The 14,522-nt window shown below is 43.9% G+C and overlaps 1 protein-coding gene across 1 annotated transcript in view; it reads right to left on the bottom strand.

Moving 5' to 3' along the window:
• PTPRJ (protein tyrosine phosphatase receptor type J) overlaps window positions 1–14,522 on the bottom strand; it is a 154,745-nt gene that overhangs the window by 25,091 nt on the left and 115,132 nt on the right. Inside the window, exons 7-11 of the mRNA XM_019743598.3 lie at window positions 11,682–11,945; window positions 10,281–10,535; window positions 3,581–3,838; window positions 2,424–2,693; window positions 216–506 (exon numbers count right to left, since the gene is read on the bottom strand). Coding sequence (XP_019599157.3) covers window positions 216–506; window positions 2,424–2,693; window positions 3,581–3,838; window positions 10,281–10,535; window positions 11,682–11,945 — 1,338 coding nt within the window. The remainder of the gene's footprint in view (window positions 1–215; window positions 507–2,423; window positions 2,694–3,580; window positions 3,839–10,280; window positions 10,536–11,681; window positions 11,946–14,522) is intronic.

Genomic DNA, 14,522 nt, shown 5'->3' with positions numbered 1-14,522 from the left:
GCCCCGCTCACTCTGTTTTTTTAGACTAGATTTCTATAGAATTGGATTACTAGTCTATGCCAACAAAAATATTGTAGCACAAATTTAAAAACACACACACACACACACACATACACACACAACAGATTTCTAGGCCACACTTGCAGACCCACTGGGTCAGCCTCTCCAGGGGCAACCGAAATACCACCAGGCCACCCTGATGCCACAGAGCCTACCTGTGATGCCCGTGAAGCAGGTATTTAGAGTGGGGAGTGCCGTCTTGTTACAGGACAAGGTAGTGATATTGATATCATATGAGGTAGAAAAATTCAAATTTGTGACGTCCGTCCTGTACTCAGTGCTGTTATTCGAGGAGCAGCCCCCCAGGTTTATCGTTTTTTTCCAGTCTCCTCTGCTGATCTCCACCTGAAAGCCTGTGTTGGTACCGGAAGGGCAGGCCCACTTGAGAATCAAAGTTGGGTTTTTGGGGACCGCTTCACAGTGGAAAGAGGCCACTGGGGAAGGATCTGCAAAGCAAGTATAACACAGCATGAGATTCTAGGGCTTTTGCCTTTGCAAACATTAAACCTAGGGGAGCAGAAGCCTGGTCCATCTATAATGAGGGGACAGACACGTGGCAGAGGCTGACCTTGAATCGGGCATTACTGAACTACGTGACCTTGGGTCAGTCACCCAACTGCTTTGAGCCTCAGCTGCAGGACTGTTTGAGGATGACACACTGGCTGTCAGTCACCAAACTAGAAGAGAATAGGACTCCATGAGAGTTGGCTACATCTTAACAGTTTGGTGATAGAAACTTCTTCACCCATGCCATCTAATTTTGGGGATTACCGTCCCATTTTGCGGATGAATCAACTGAGGCTTGGAGAGGTTAAGTAATTGGCCTAAGAGGACAGGGCTGGTAAGTGGGGCGGCCAAAACTAGATCCCAGGTTTCCTAAATCCAAGTCCAGGACATTTTCTATACATACAACATGCTCAGTGATCAATGGTAAGTGGGATCAGTTTCTTCATCTTTAAAATGAGGTGCGATTTGTTTCTACCTATCTGAAAGCCAACAGACTTTTCTTGAGAGCCAACATCAAACTGATATAAATGGAAAAGTCAGTATTAATGTACTGAGAGAGAATATCATCATTACTTTCATGCTGCAGCATTTTAAAGCAGGAACAGCCCTCACCAGTGACCCAGTGAAACTCCCACCTTCTCACCTGAAGCCTGGAAAGGTAATGTCCACAATGCATACTAGTCCCACAGCTCCTATTCCATCCACCCCAGTCATCAGTGCTCTTGTGCACTTTTCTCCTGCTTTGGGCTGCAATAATTATAGCTAAGAGAAATGTCCGCAATGGAAGCTACCCAAATATCAAAGGTCGGAGTCTAGACCAGGTGGGATGGAGCCTCAGTTAGCACAGGTGATTCAAAGCTGCAGGGGTTGCTTTAGCCACGCCATGTGAAAGGTCAGAGGTCACTGAGATTCCAGCTCCTACACTACTTAAAGAGGCTGATCCAAGGAGACCACCCCCTTCCAAATCAGCCTGAACACACTTGGATGGCTTTGTCTAAGGAAGGGAAGGTATGGGTGCAAAGAGAGGGGAGAATAAGGTGAGACACAGGCCACAATCAGAACTATGAACAGAGGTCCTCATAACCTGCAAAACAGCTAAACATTCTCTTTATCACACTTTTTGTGGTGAAAGATACGGATGAAGAAAGGTGAAAAGCTGAGCACCCATTTTAACACTATCCTTTCCATCTTCTTAGTGTAAAAGCCAAACTATAAACTACAAGCCTAGACGTCAACCGTGCCCCAGCCATTATCCCTTGGGCCTCCCCTCCTACCCCCTCACCCTCCTGCTCTCGTGGACGCACTCCTGCCACCCTGGCCTGCGGCTCTTCCTTCAGCACAGCAGGCATATTCCAGCCTCAGGGCCTTTGCACTGGCTGCTTCTCTGCCTGTAATGCTCTACACCCTGATGTCCACGTGGCTGGATTTTTTATTTCCTCCAGGTCTTTGCTCAACAGTCACCTTTTCACTGAGGCCTTCCCTGGGCACCTTCAATCAACATTTCATCTCCCCTTTCCTTGATTTTTTTTTTTTTTCCCCTCTCTTTGGCAGTAATCATCGTCTAATAACTTATTTATCTTGCTTATTATATCTTGCCCACAAAAGTTCCAGGAAAGCAGGAACTTATCTGAGTCATTTAAAAGTACCTGGCATACAGTAAGTGCTCAATAAATATTTTCTGAATGACTAAATGATGAGGGCAGGAAGACAGTATTAACAAGCTAATTGGATATTTCACAGAGCTCAGTGTCTATTATTACACACCACACAAAACCTGATAAACTAAAGTCTGGGGCGGACCTGCCTGCAGGGTCAGCACCACACAGGAAATCCCAGAGGTTCCTAGTGCTACTCACCTGTACAGAATGACTGCCAGCCAGGTGCCAGGGACTCAACGTCCCCCACTCGGGTGGAGATCTTTACTGTGTACGACGAGCCAGGGATTAATTTGGTGACTGTAGCATAGGTGGCACCTGTGACTTCTTGTGTTACCTTGCTGGAACTTCCATCCTTCTCAATAAGAAGGTGGTAGGTGTACGTGGAAGAGGCATTATCAACGTTCTTCCAAGTGAAGGTTGCCGCTGTGGTGTTAGTATATATTTCAATGTTGGACACAATGCTGGGCCCTTGATTTAAAAAAAAACAAAAAAAACATGGATTAGCTTGAATTCTAGGACTATTTTATTTACTACATCTAAAAATAGTCTGGCTCCTTTTGGGAAACAATAAATAAATCTAACATTGGCTGGCTCAAAACACATTCTCAAAAAGACTTCTCAAAAAGACATTCAGAAAATAAATTTTAAAAGACACTGAAAATAAATAATAAATAAAAACATTTCAGTGGCAACATAGACCACGGAGATGTTAAACACCGCAGTAGGGTCTGGTCAGAGGAAAGAAACAAAAAAGGAAATCTGTCAATGACCATCAGAATGCCCAGCTTTATTTCAACATGTCTGTCCAGATTAAATCTCAAAAAAATTAAAGTTTTTCAGGCTTCTTTTAATACTTCAAATTTATTTGAAATATATTTTCAAGATATAATTTCCTACCTGTTTTGGAACTCTGACTAATGAAAGAAAAAAATACTAAAAAGATACTATAAACTACCATCTCTTCCATACATTTATTTAGATCAAATAATAGAAACACCCCTCCCTCCTGCTTGCATGCAAACCTCCTCATTTGAGCAGTTATCTTCCAACGCCAACATGACAAGGTGACCCTCCTCTAGTCTGTATTCCCAAGGAATGAATGGAACAGTTATGTTTCCCATGCTCGTGAGATCACTTTCTGCTTCTAAAGACAACTCCAAGTTCACATGGCTCAACACTGGTGCCGCATGAGAAGAGCAGAACCTTTGTCGAGGCCCATGTTTTCAGCTTAAGCATTAGTTTCACATTCGACCAAGAGCCCAGAAACAATGGCCCCCTAGCCAACGCTTACATCCCACCCTCCAAGTGAGAGTCAGGGAGACTACTCCCTTAGAAAGGCTTCCTAGGACACTTACGTGTGTACTGTGAAATGAAACTGGAATTCCCGCTGGTAGAGGTCACTTCCGGAGTGATTGTGATGTTATATAAGGTGCCCGGGGTCAGGCCCGGAAGAGTGATCTCCTTGTGAGAAGTGTTCGTTTGGTGAGAGCCATGTTTAGATTCTACACGTAGATGATAGATGTACTCAGAAGCAATGTCTGTACTCTGCCACTGCAACGTCATCTCAGTTGTGGTGACATTGACCACGGAGATGTCAAACACTGCGCTGGAGTCTGGTAGAGGAAAGGGAGCAAAAAGGAAGTCTGTTAATGACCACTGGAATGCCCAGCTTTATTTAAACGTGTCTGTCCCGAGAATTTGCTCTTTTGTCATCAAACTCTCAAATGAGTTCACAAAGGACAAACTCCAAAACATCGGTGAGAAATACATACACTCAGTTCTTTCAAAAAGTTTGGCTCCCCCATAACAGATGAACTTACCAGTTCACCCTATCGGTTCTCTGGTCCATTGCTTTTGTCATAAAAATGCCCCTTTCAGGGGTCTTCTAGAGTAAAAATCATGTTAGGTTCTTGACCAGAGAGAGGGGTTCAGTGTGTGAAAATTCATCAAACAATGCACTTAAGATATGTGTGCTTTTCAGTATGTATATTATTCTCAACAAATGGTTTTTAATCACTCCCTCAAAAGAAAACATCTTCCTAAAACACAGTTAGGCATACTGAAGAGAAAAACTGAAATGGAGAGTTGATATTTACTAAGTGGGAACATGTGAGGCCAGGGTGGGGAAGGGGAAAAAACACACACGCCCTCCACCCTCACAGCTGGGGGTCAGATGTGAAACCCCCTACCCGAGTACTCTTAGCACTGTCCTCTGATCATCTCACCTCTACACACTGAACCAGCTACAATATGAATGCAAACATCAGGGCCCAGATATAACTAAACGCAACTCAGTGGCATTAAGTATATTCACAATGTTATGTAACCATCACCATAAATTATTTATACCCAAAACACTTCATCATCCCCAACATAAACTCTATCCCCATCAATTGACAACTTCCCATTCCTCCCGCCCCCAGCCCCTGGTTACCTGTATTTAATCTCTGTATGAACTTGCCCATTCCAGGTGCCTCATCTCATATAAGTGGAATCACACAATATTTGTCCCTTTGTCTCTGACTTATTTCACTTAGCATGTTTTCAAGGCCTATCCACATTATAGTATATATCAGAATTCCCTTCCCTTTTATGGATGAATAATATTCTATCTTATGTATAGAATTTTGTCTATCCATTCATCTGTTGATGGACACTTGGTTGCTTCCACCTTCTGGCTATTGTGAATCACGTTACTATGAACATTAGTGCACAGATAATTGTTCAAGTTCCTGCTTTCAATTCTGTCAGAGACACATATACGTACAAGTGGAATTGCTGGGTCATACAGTATTTGTTCCCTTTTTCAAAATTGCATTTAATGCTGTTACATTGATTTTCTCCAATAGTAATGAAAGTTGTTCAGTAATAGAATAGTAACCCCCTAAAAGTCTACTGCCTTCTTACAATTCTTGTTGATTTTCATTCAATGGGACCCAACTATAGGCTGTAGTATAAGAGATACCTTCTTCTCACAAATAGTCCTAAGTTACTTTGCAGCTGCACCATACCAAAGTGTCAGTCCACATTGTGATTAAGCCTTCAGTCTTCAAAGCCATGCAGAGGTCAGTTCAATACCTTGTCACTCTGGGCTAGTTACTTAAGCACACAGAGCCCCCATTTCCTAGTCTGGAAAATAGAGCTGGTAATAGCACCCACCTCACTGTGTTAAAAAAAAAATTAAATACAGGATGAGAGCCCAGCACTTTGTAGACTCCTAATATATTACAGAATTATTACATTAAGTTCTGCTCATTGGCAAGTCACACAATATCAAGGGTCTCCCGTTACCATTACCAACATTCTCAAAAACAAAGAAGAAATATATGTTGATATTACGACCCTATGTCAACAATCTCATCTAAAATGCAGACTTGAAAATCAATTTCATCTGAGGGATGCAGTTCCCTTATTCTGGGAGCAGATCTTCCAAGTAACTATCAATGTTTATTTAACTCAACCAACAGAGTTGAAGAAACATACACAAGGAGAATCTCAAGAGCCCAACCAATTCCAGGTGGTTCAAGGAATCAGTCTCCTTTCTTTATCTTTCCCCTCTGAATGAAAATTTTCAATTCTCTTGCAATCAAAGATCAAGGAGTACTGTATGTTTTCCAAGCTTTCCAAAATATCTTATTTCAAATTTTAGAAACAATGATGAACACTAAATTATTTTCATAAAATACTTTTATCAATATCAATTAGCCTCTAGAATAATTAGCCTCTAGCACTAACAAAACTATTGCATCACAATGGTGTTTATGACAGGCTGTAAATAATCTACCTGACCAACAATAGGGGAATCATTAAATAATTTACAATACCATATTTTGCCATGTATAATGCACTTCCGTGTATAATGAGCACCCATGTTTTTGGCCCAAACTTTCAGGGGGAAAAATCTTTCATTTTAATTTTCCAAGGGATTTTCCAGTAACTTTTGTAAAAATATCGGCTAGATTGCTAGCTCCCACCTAAAGTGCATGAAGAGAAATGTCGCACTATCCACCCTATGGTAATAAAGTTGGCATCACTTATCTAATCAAGTCACTTACTCTGTGGATAACAATACATCCCTCTTCCTTTCATTTTGTTTAATCGTTGGCTGAAATCACTTTTATTGCAAGTTTGTAGTAAATTCAACAAAACTGAGTATCATATTTCAAGGAACTATTTTGCATATAGCTATCGTTATTGATTTCTAGAGTTACACTTTTAACTCATAAGTATAAATAAAAGAATTTAAAACATTTATATAGATACAGAATTAGTACTACCCATGTATAATGTGCACCCTTATTTTTCCCTCACAAATTTGGGGGGAAAAGTACACAGCAAAATATGGTACATCCAGACCAGCAATTCTTAAAATTTTGGGTCTTTGGACACCTTTACCTTCCTAAAACTTGTTAAGGCTCTCAGAGAATTTTTGTTTATGTAGATTATATTTACTATATTCAAAATAAAAAGAGTCTTGGAGAGAGGTACAAGATGGAGGAGAAGGTAACGCTGATTTGCCTCCTCCCTTGACATTAAAATTACAACTAAATTATAGAACAGTCAAGCTGGAGAACCATCTGAAGTCTACAAGAACAGAAGTCCTATAACTAAGGACATACAGAAGAACTCACATCAAGACTGGCAAGAGGGGTGGAGACTCAAAACGGGCTGCCCCACACCTGCATATGGTGGTCAAGAATCAGGAGGGATATCTCGGATGCAGACGTCCCCCTTGAAGAGCCAGGGGCCCCACCCCTACACTGAGCTCCCCAGCCCAGGGTTCCAGGGACAGGAAGAAGAGACCCCACAAAATCTGATTGTAAAAATCCACAGGGATTCCATCCGTTGGGGTGAGATGGAGCCTGCTGGAAACCCAGGCGTCTTCTAAAAAGGCCCACACACAGACTCACTCACTCGCAGACACTCACCGTGGGCTCCAGCAAAAGAACGGTGTCTCAGGAGGCACCAAGAGAACTACAGGGAAAGACTGAGTCGTGACTCCCTAGGACCCCACCCCCACCCACCACAGGCACCCACCAGAGGCACCCACCAGAGGCACCCACCAGAGGCACTTTCGGTGGCTGGACAACCAGCCCAACCCCATGCAAGGCAGGAGGTTCTTTCAGCAGCAGTCAACAGACCTTGGCATGCGCACTGCCAGAGACACTTTCAGTGGCAGACAAGCAGCCCCAGCCTGAGCAGCAGTCTTTCTTGGATGACTCTCAGGGGTCTGTTGGCCCGAGGTGGGCAGTGGATAGCTTTGGTGTGCTCTGAGACTTTTGTGAGTGGCTCCAGGCTCAGCAATGGTGCCAACCCTGAATCTGCATTACTCTGGTAAACACCACTTACCCCATATGGGTGATTCCCTGAGACCCCCACTTCACCCAACTCATGTACTGCCCAGGGCTCTTTCAGTGGCTGAGGCCGGCAGGTGGTTTCAGGCCTTAGAGTGCCCCAGGCCTTTCGCTGAGCTACCCCAGGCCTGGTACTGATGGCAGCCAGCCTCAGTTCACAGCATGTGCTTCCAGGTCCAGCATAGGCAGTGATCAACCACAGATAGCTTTGTAGCTCCTACCCGGTAGCCCCAGACCAGTCACAGGCAGCGGCTAACCTTGGCCGGCATGGGAGCCCCTCCCATGGGGCCCCAGAACCAACACACCCAGAGGCCAGCTTCAGACCACAACAGAGCACTACTTGATTAGCTCCATAAGTAGCACACCCAAAGCATGGTCTCAACAGGCACACAAGCCAGCTGGTATGAATTCCACTCCGTAGGGTCAGCCTCCACACAGCCATTCATATGTTATGACGTAGCCAATACTCACAGCCAGTCAGCCTGAGAGTTAATTCCATCCACTGACATGCCAATAGCAATCGAGGCTCAACTACAACAGGAGGGCACATACAAACCCACACAAGGGACATTCCTGGAACACCAGCCCAGGTGATCAAGGAGACTGGGCCACTGGGCCACACAAAGTACCTACTACATGAGGCCACCTGGCCAAGACTAGGAGACATAGCATCTACCTAATACATAGGAACAAACACAGAGAGGCAGCCAAAACGAGGAAACAAAGAAACATGTCCCAAAGGAAAGAACAGAACAAAGCTCCAGAAAAATAACTAAATGAAATGGAGACAAGTAATCTACCAGATACAGAATTCAAAACACTAGTTCTAAGGATGCTCAATGAACTTAGGGGAAGAATAGCTGAATTCAATGAGAACTTCAACAAAGAGATAGTAAACATAAAAAATGACATAGAAACCACAAAAAAGAGCCAGTGAGAACTAAAGAATACAATAACTGAAATTAAGGATACACCAGAAGGAATCAACAGCAGATTAGATGAAGCAGAGGATAGAATCAGCAATTTGGAATACAAGGTAGCAGAAAACACCCAATTGGAAGAGCAAAGAGAAAAAATAATTTAAAAATTAGGATAATTTAAAGGACCCCTGGGACAACATCAAGTGTAATAACATTTGCATCACAGGGGTAACAGAAGGAGAAGAGAGACAGCATGGGATTGAGAACCTATTTGAATTGAAGAAATAGTGACTAAAGACTTCTATAATCTGGCAAAGGAAATAGACATACAAGTCCAGAAAGGGAGGGGAGTTGGGGGGCTGGGTGAGGGGATTAAGAAGTACAAATTGGTAGTTACAAAATAGTCATAGGGATGTGAAGTACAGCATAGGGAATATAGTCAATAATATTGTAATAACTACCTGTTTCCTCGAAAATAAGACCTAGCCAGACCATCAGCTCTAATGTGTCTTTTGGAGCAAAAATTAATATACGACCCAGTCTTATTTTAATATAAGACCTGGTCTTATATAATATAGTATAATGTAATATAGTATAATATAATACCAGGTCTTATATTAATTTTTTCTCCAAAAGACGCATTAGAGCTGATGGTCTGGCGAGGCCTTATTTTCGGGGAAACTTGGTATGTAGAGTGCTAGATGGGTACTAGACTAATGGGGAGGATCACTTCATAAATTATGTAAATGTCTAACAACTATGCTGCACATGTCTTGACAATTTCCTCTTTTTTAATTTATTGTTTTTTAATTTCCAATTAGAGTTGACATTCAATATTATTTTATATTAGTTTCAAAAGAATATACAAGTATACATTCCAGTAGCTGTCAGAGTGATGTTATCCCATGTCATACAGCACCTGGAAAACTCCACTGTACTCTCATCATGAGAGAATGAGAACAAAAAAGTCAAATAACATTTTACTATTATGGTAACAGTATTTCGCAGACCCTTGGAATGAATCTAGGGGACTCCCAGAGATCCCTGGATCACACTTTGAAACCCAATGATCTAGCCCAGGGTCAGCAAACGTTTTCTATAAGGCTTTACAGGCCATATACGTATTCTCTGTTGTAACTACTCATTTCTAGAACAAAAGAAGCCATAAACAGTACATAAATAAACATGGTTGTGTGCCAATAAAACTTTATTTACAAAACTTAGCAGCTGGCCAGATTTGGCCCATGGGCCATTATTATCTGTTGACCCCTGATGTATACAATGGATTGCCAGGAAGATATTAAAAATATCTTGTAGAAATACAGAAATATTTATACTGACAGGGAAGAATGCTTGTAATAAACTTGTATGTGGAAAAAGACAGATCACAAAAGCACATGTACAAAGTGAGTTCAATGCTTGTAAAAATATATGTATGTACATGAATGTGCGTATATACACACACACACACACACACATATATATATATATATATACCTATACCTATACATATCTCAAAATTGTAAAACTCATACATCAAAAGTTAACCAGTGATTAGCTCTGATTCATGATTTATTGACGGTGATTTTTTTCTTATCCATATTTCATAGAATGATTAATTTACAACACATTCCTGTCGTAAATTTTTTTTTAAGATTTTTCTTTGATAATTAAAAGAAAAGCAATATTTGGAAAACCCGACATTTATAAATTATACCGATTTTCTTTAAGAAACATCAGACATCAGTTTCACAGAAAACACAGCCCATTTGCTTACTTACCAGTTGTACGGCAAACTGTCTGGGGAATCCCTTCATTCCCATCTGGTCCTCGTGGAAATATTTCAAAACAATACTTGGTTCCAGGGTATAAGTCACCAATGACAATACTACTTTGGTTGGTGGTTTTTTCCTCCAGACGGTTTCCATTCTGTGTGGTAAGTATCCTAAAGGAATCCGAGTCATGGCTGCTCCAAGCTAAGCCAATAGCCGTTGTGCTGACATTCGTCACTCGAAAATCAGAAACTGGACAAGGGCCTGAGGTAAGAAAGTAAACGACTAGATTAAGAATCTTTTTCTCCAGAAGACAAAGGTGAGTAAACCTCACAAAATATGTATGCTGAGATTAAATACAGCCTTGGGACACCTGACCTCTTTCTCTCTCCTTTGCATTATCACCTACAATGCGAGCCCCTCAGAAACTGGCATTTTGGCCACTGAGAGAACACTTGGCTACAAGAGTGTAGGAACCATTTGCTTAGGTTGTACAAAGTCATTCACAGGAAACGCGAGAAGGCGTGAACTCCGTGGGCAAGGGCTCAGGCTCTGGAGTAGGACCTTGTCCTTTGCTGGTGTGCTTTCTGGGAAGGAACAGACACTTGAGTAAAGCATTCTTGTGAGATGAGCCTTGGGTCCAGAGCCAAGTTCCTCCTCTGCCACATGCTAGGTCTGTGGCCTTGGGCAAACTGTCCTACCGTGCTGTAGTTTTCTCATCTGTTAAACAGGGATCCTAATACCTCCCATGAAGGTCATTGTGATACCGATACTATTATAGTATTATATTACTATACTACTGGTACACCATTATTGCTTTATTTTAAATGATCAGACCTTCTTCGAACTAAAAGCTTTTAATATGCTGCCTATCATCGTATCTTTAAGGGACAATCAAGCAAGCAAAGGATAAGACACAGCTGTGCCCTGCTTCATTATAACATAACATCAGCATCTTCAGACAAAGGGACATGAAGGGCCAGGTTCTTTTTTGTCTCGGCGTACTAGTTTGCTCCAGGCCTCTACCACACTAGAATGGTCATTCCAAGCACAGGCTGGAGTAGAGATAGCCCAGCTGTCTAACCCCATCTCTGTCACTTGCCAGCTGTGACACCTGCCTACAGCACCTCTCTCAGCCTTGGCTCCCTCATCCACAACACAGGCTAATGCAAACCATGTCACAGGGCTGTAAACATCCAAAGAGACAGCAAGGAAAGCAAGTCACAGGATGCTTAGCATGCGGGGCGGGTCCATCAATGATCACCGTTCATCGCCCATCGGAAGGGGTAAGAGTCCTGTGGACCCACACGCTGAGCTGTGTTTTCCTTGAGGGCAGAACAGAGCTTTGTCTTGTATTTGGGCCTGGCACATAGCAGGCAGGCAAGAAAGACTGACAATGTGTGAACTCACGAGTGTACACTTGGAGAAATCCGTGTTTGCCCTCCGAGCCGCCATCAAGGAAAGGACGCACTGTGATGTTGTATAATGTACTGGAGCTGAGTGGACTGATGAAAGCCTGCGTCTCACGGACGCTAAAATTGAGGAAACCGGTCACTCCAGCAACTTCTATCTTGTAGGTATAGGCAGAGAATGGGTCAGTATCATTAATTCTCCAGGTCAGAGTCATGTTCGTGGCATGGATTACAGCTTTGACATCCAAAACCTGACTGAGGTCTGTGAAGACACAAGAAGAGTTAACAATAACCAGAGTGGCCAAGCCAGAGAGAGAGAGAGAGAGCACGAGAGAGAGAGAGAGAGAGAGAGAGAGAGAGAGAGAGAGAGAGAGAGAGAGAAGCTGTCATTAGGGCACGTCATCTAGTCTAAGAAACACTCTTAGCGATTATTCCTATTCCACTCGACTCAACCACAACCATAACACCCACAAATGTGTGGGGTCCCAGCAAGAGGCAGGCATCATCTTCCACGAAGAAACAACCTGGTCAACTGCAAGTGCATAGTTCTTTGTTCTTCTTGTGAGCTGAGCCTAAGAGATATGGTGGGCCCCTCCAACACAGACTCCAAACATACCCTGTCCTAGGTGCTCGGGGGACCCAGGAAAGTGCTCAAGCATATATGTATCCACCCAAGAATGAACCCTACACTCTACGTGATCAGTGAAAGATCACAGACTCCAGCATGAGGCTGGGTTCCCAGGCTAGACCTGCTTTCACATCCACGTAGATCTTAGGAAAATCACTTGAGCTCGGTCTCCTCATCTAAAACAATCAGGATAACAATCCTAAGCTCAAGAAAAGATAACACAAAAGTCTAGTTATTCACCACTTGCCCACCCTACATCCCAAACCCAGTCCATCTGCTGTCCGTCTCCTGCCTGCTCTGTGCCCCAGGAGGCTGACCCCTGACCAGAGCATCACTGGGGGGCGGGGGACCCTGCCAGAGAGCCTGGGATCAGGTTCTGCCACGGAACAATATGGGCAGGCCAGCAGGGGGTTGCAGGAGAAAGCAAGGGGCCTTTCTCCCGACTGCTTCCTCTTCTGGCCACCTGTTCTGGCATGACCGCATCCTCCACTGCCCCAGGCCTCACTGGGCTCCAGAAACACCATTTCCTCTCCGTTGATCTTCAACCTCGGGGTGGTTTTCTACTATGACTAGTCTGAGGTGTCTCAACACCCTCTGATGGTTTCTTTAACCCCATCCCACCTAACAAGTCGCTCGAAAAATGCCTGGTACAATACATGTATATGTACGTACGTGTGTACATATGTGTATTTTGTATGTATGTGTATACACACACATACACATACACACACACACTCACTGTGTAGGGAGATTTAAGGTTACTACAATTATTATTTATCAAGTGCTAGGACAGTACAACACAAACTAGGTTGCATGTGTGTATCATATGACCAAGAGCCTAAGATGCAATCACTATCACTTTAATTCTGCTCAAACCCTGTTAAAAAGCAGGGCCCAGGGCCACACTAATCCACATAACCCCTTTTAGCAAACCAGGCAAAGGGCCCCTCCTGTGGATAGACCCAGCCCTGGGGTGCATGGCTTGGTGAGGGGCCCACAGACTCAATTTCAGCCACATTTACCTTCTTGCACAGCATCCTGTGTGTAGGACAGCTCCCCCCCACTGTCAGTGGCACCCCTCGAGGAGCACCATCCTCCCTGCACCTTACCCACCCCCTAAACGCCAAGCCCTCTTCCCCTGGGGAGCCTCCTGCCTGCCAACCTGCAGGGTCACTGAGGGCCCCAAGTGGTCTTTCCTACAGCTGCACCCTCCCCTCCTCACCCGCACATTAGCATCACCAGTAAAGAAGAAAGAAGGAAGAAGGGCACAAGTGGAGCCCCTTCCAACATGGATACCAGGAAAAGCAACGGTTCCTTATAGACATGCCTTGTCACTGGCTTCCTGCCCCAATTTTCTAGCGCTGTGCAAGTAATACAGCCTGGCTAGTATTAATAATTTTAATAATTACCTCCACGTACTCTTTAGCATGCCCCCACTCTCCAAAAGAGAGAAACAACTCTCAAACGTACACATAACATCTCTCTAGGAATTAAATCAACCCCTCCAGCATGATCAGGGGCCTTGAGGCGTCACCGAATCCCAGGGCCTCTCCACCTTCATCCCTCAGTGTCCATCGTCTGCACTTTCACTCATGATGTTCCCTCCACTGGCGTGTCCACCTCCTTCTCTCCATTTATCCAAATCCTATTCCCCCTTCAAAGCCAGTTCAAATCCTGCCTGTAGAAGTGGCCTTTCTTCAGGATTTGATGTAAAAATCATGCTCCAGCCTTCCAATGTCCACAGCACTTAGTCGGCAGCTACAGTGGACAGTTGCCATGTGTTACCCACGTAGCACCCAACTCCTTTTACCAACCCCCAGCCCAACCCCCCTTGGTGGGAGGAAGTGCCTGTCACCCAGTAGAGGCTGGGGGGACAGTGTCTCCCTTCCCCAGCACAGAAACCCAGAAAGCAGATATATGACACTTTCTATCTCGGGACTTTGAATCCTGAGCGAATGTCACCAGGTCCAGGATGGTCCAACACTCCAGAGTTTCCTGGATGCTCGTCTGTTTTCTGTCCTTGGTCCTCCAGCCCCCACCCCTCTGTTCTGTGGTCTATGACAGCCTTTCAAAACAGATACATTTTGAGATAAGATAACCAGAGTCAGGTTATACCGCCTGCCACCAACCCTCTAAAAACGATAACGTTGCAGCGTTTGCTCCTGAACCCGAGAGTCCAACCGCATGCTTTTCCAGCACATGTGTCTCGAT

Source organism: Rhinolophus sinicus, chromosome 14 (assembly GCF_057876585.1).
Source record: "Rhinolophus sinicus isolate RSI-liver-muscle chromosome 14, RSI-T2T, whole genome shotgun sequence".
Lineage (NCBI taxonomy): Eukaryota > Metazoa > Chordata > Mammalia > Chiroptera > Rhinolophidae > Rhinolophus > Rhinolophus sinicus.
This window is presented reverse-complemented; position numbering and strand designations above follow the sequence as displayed.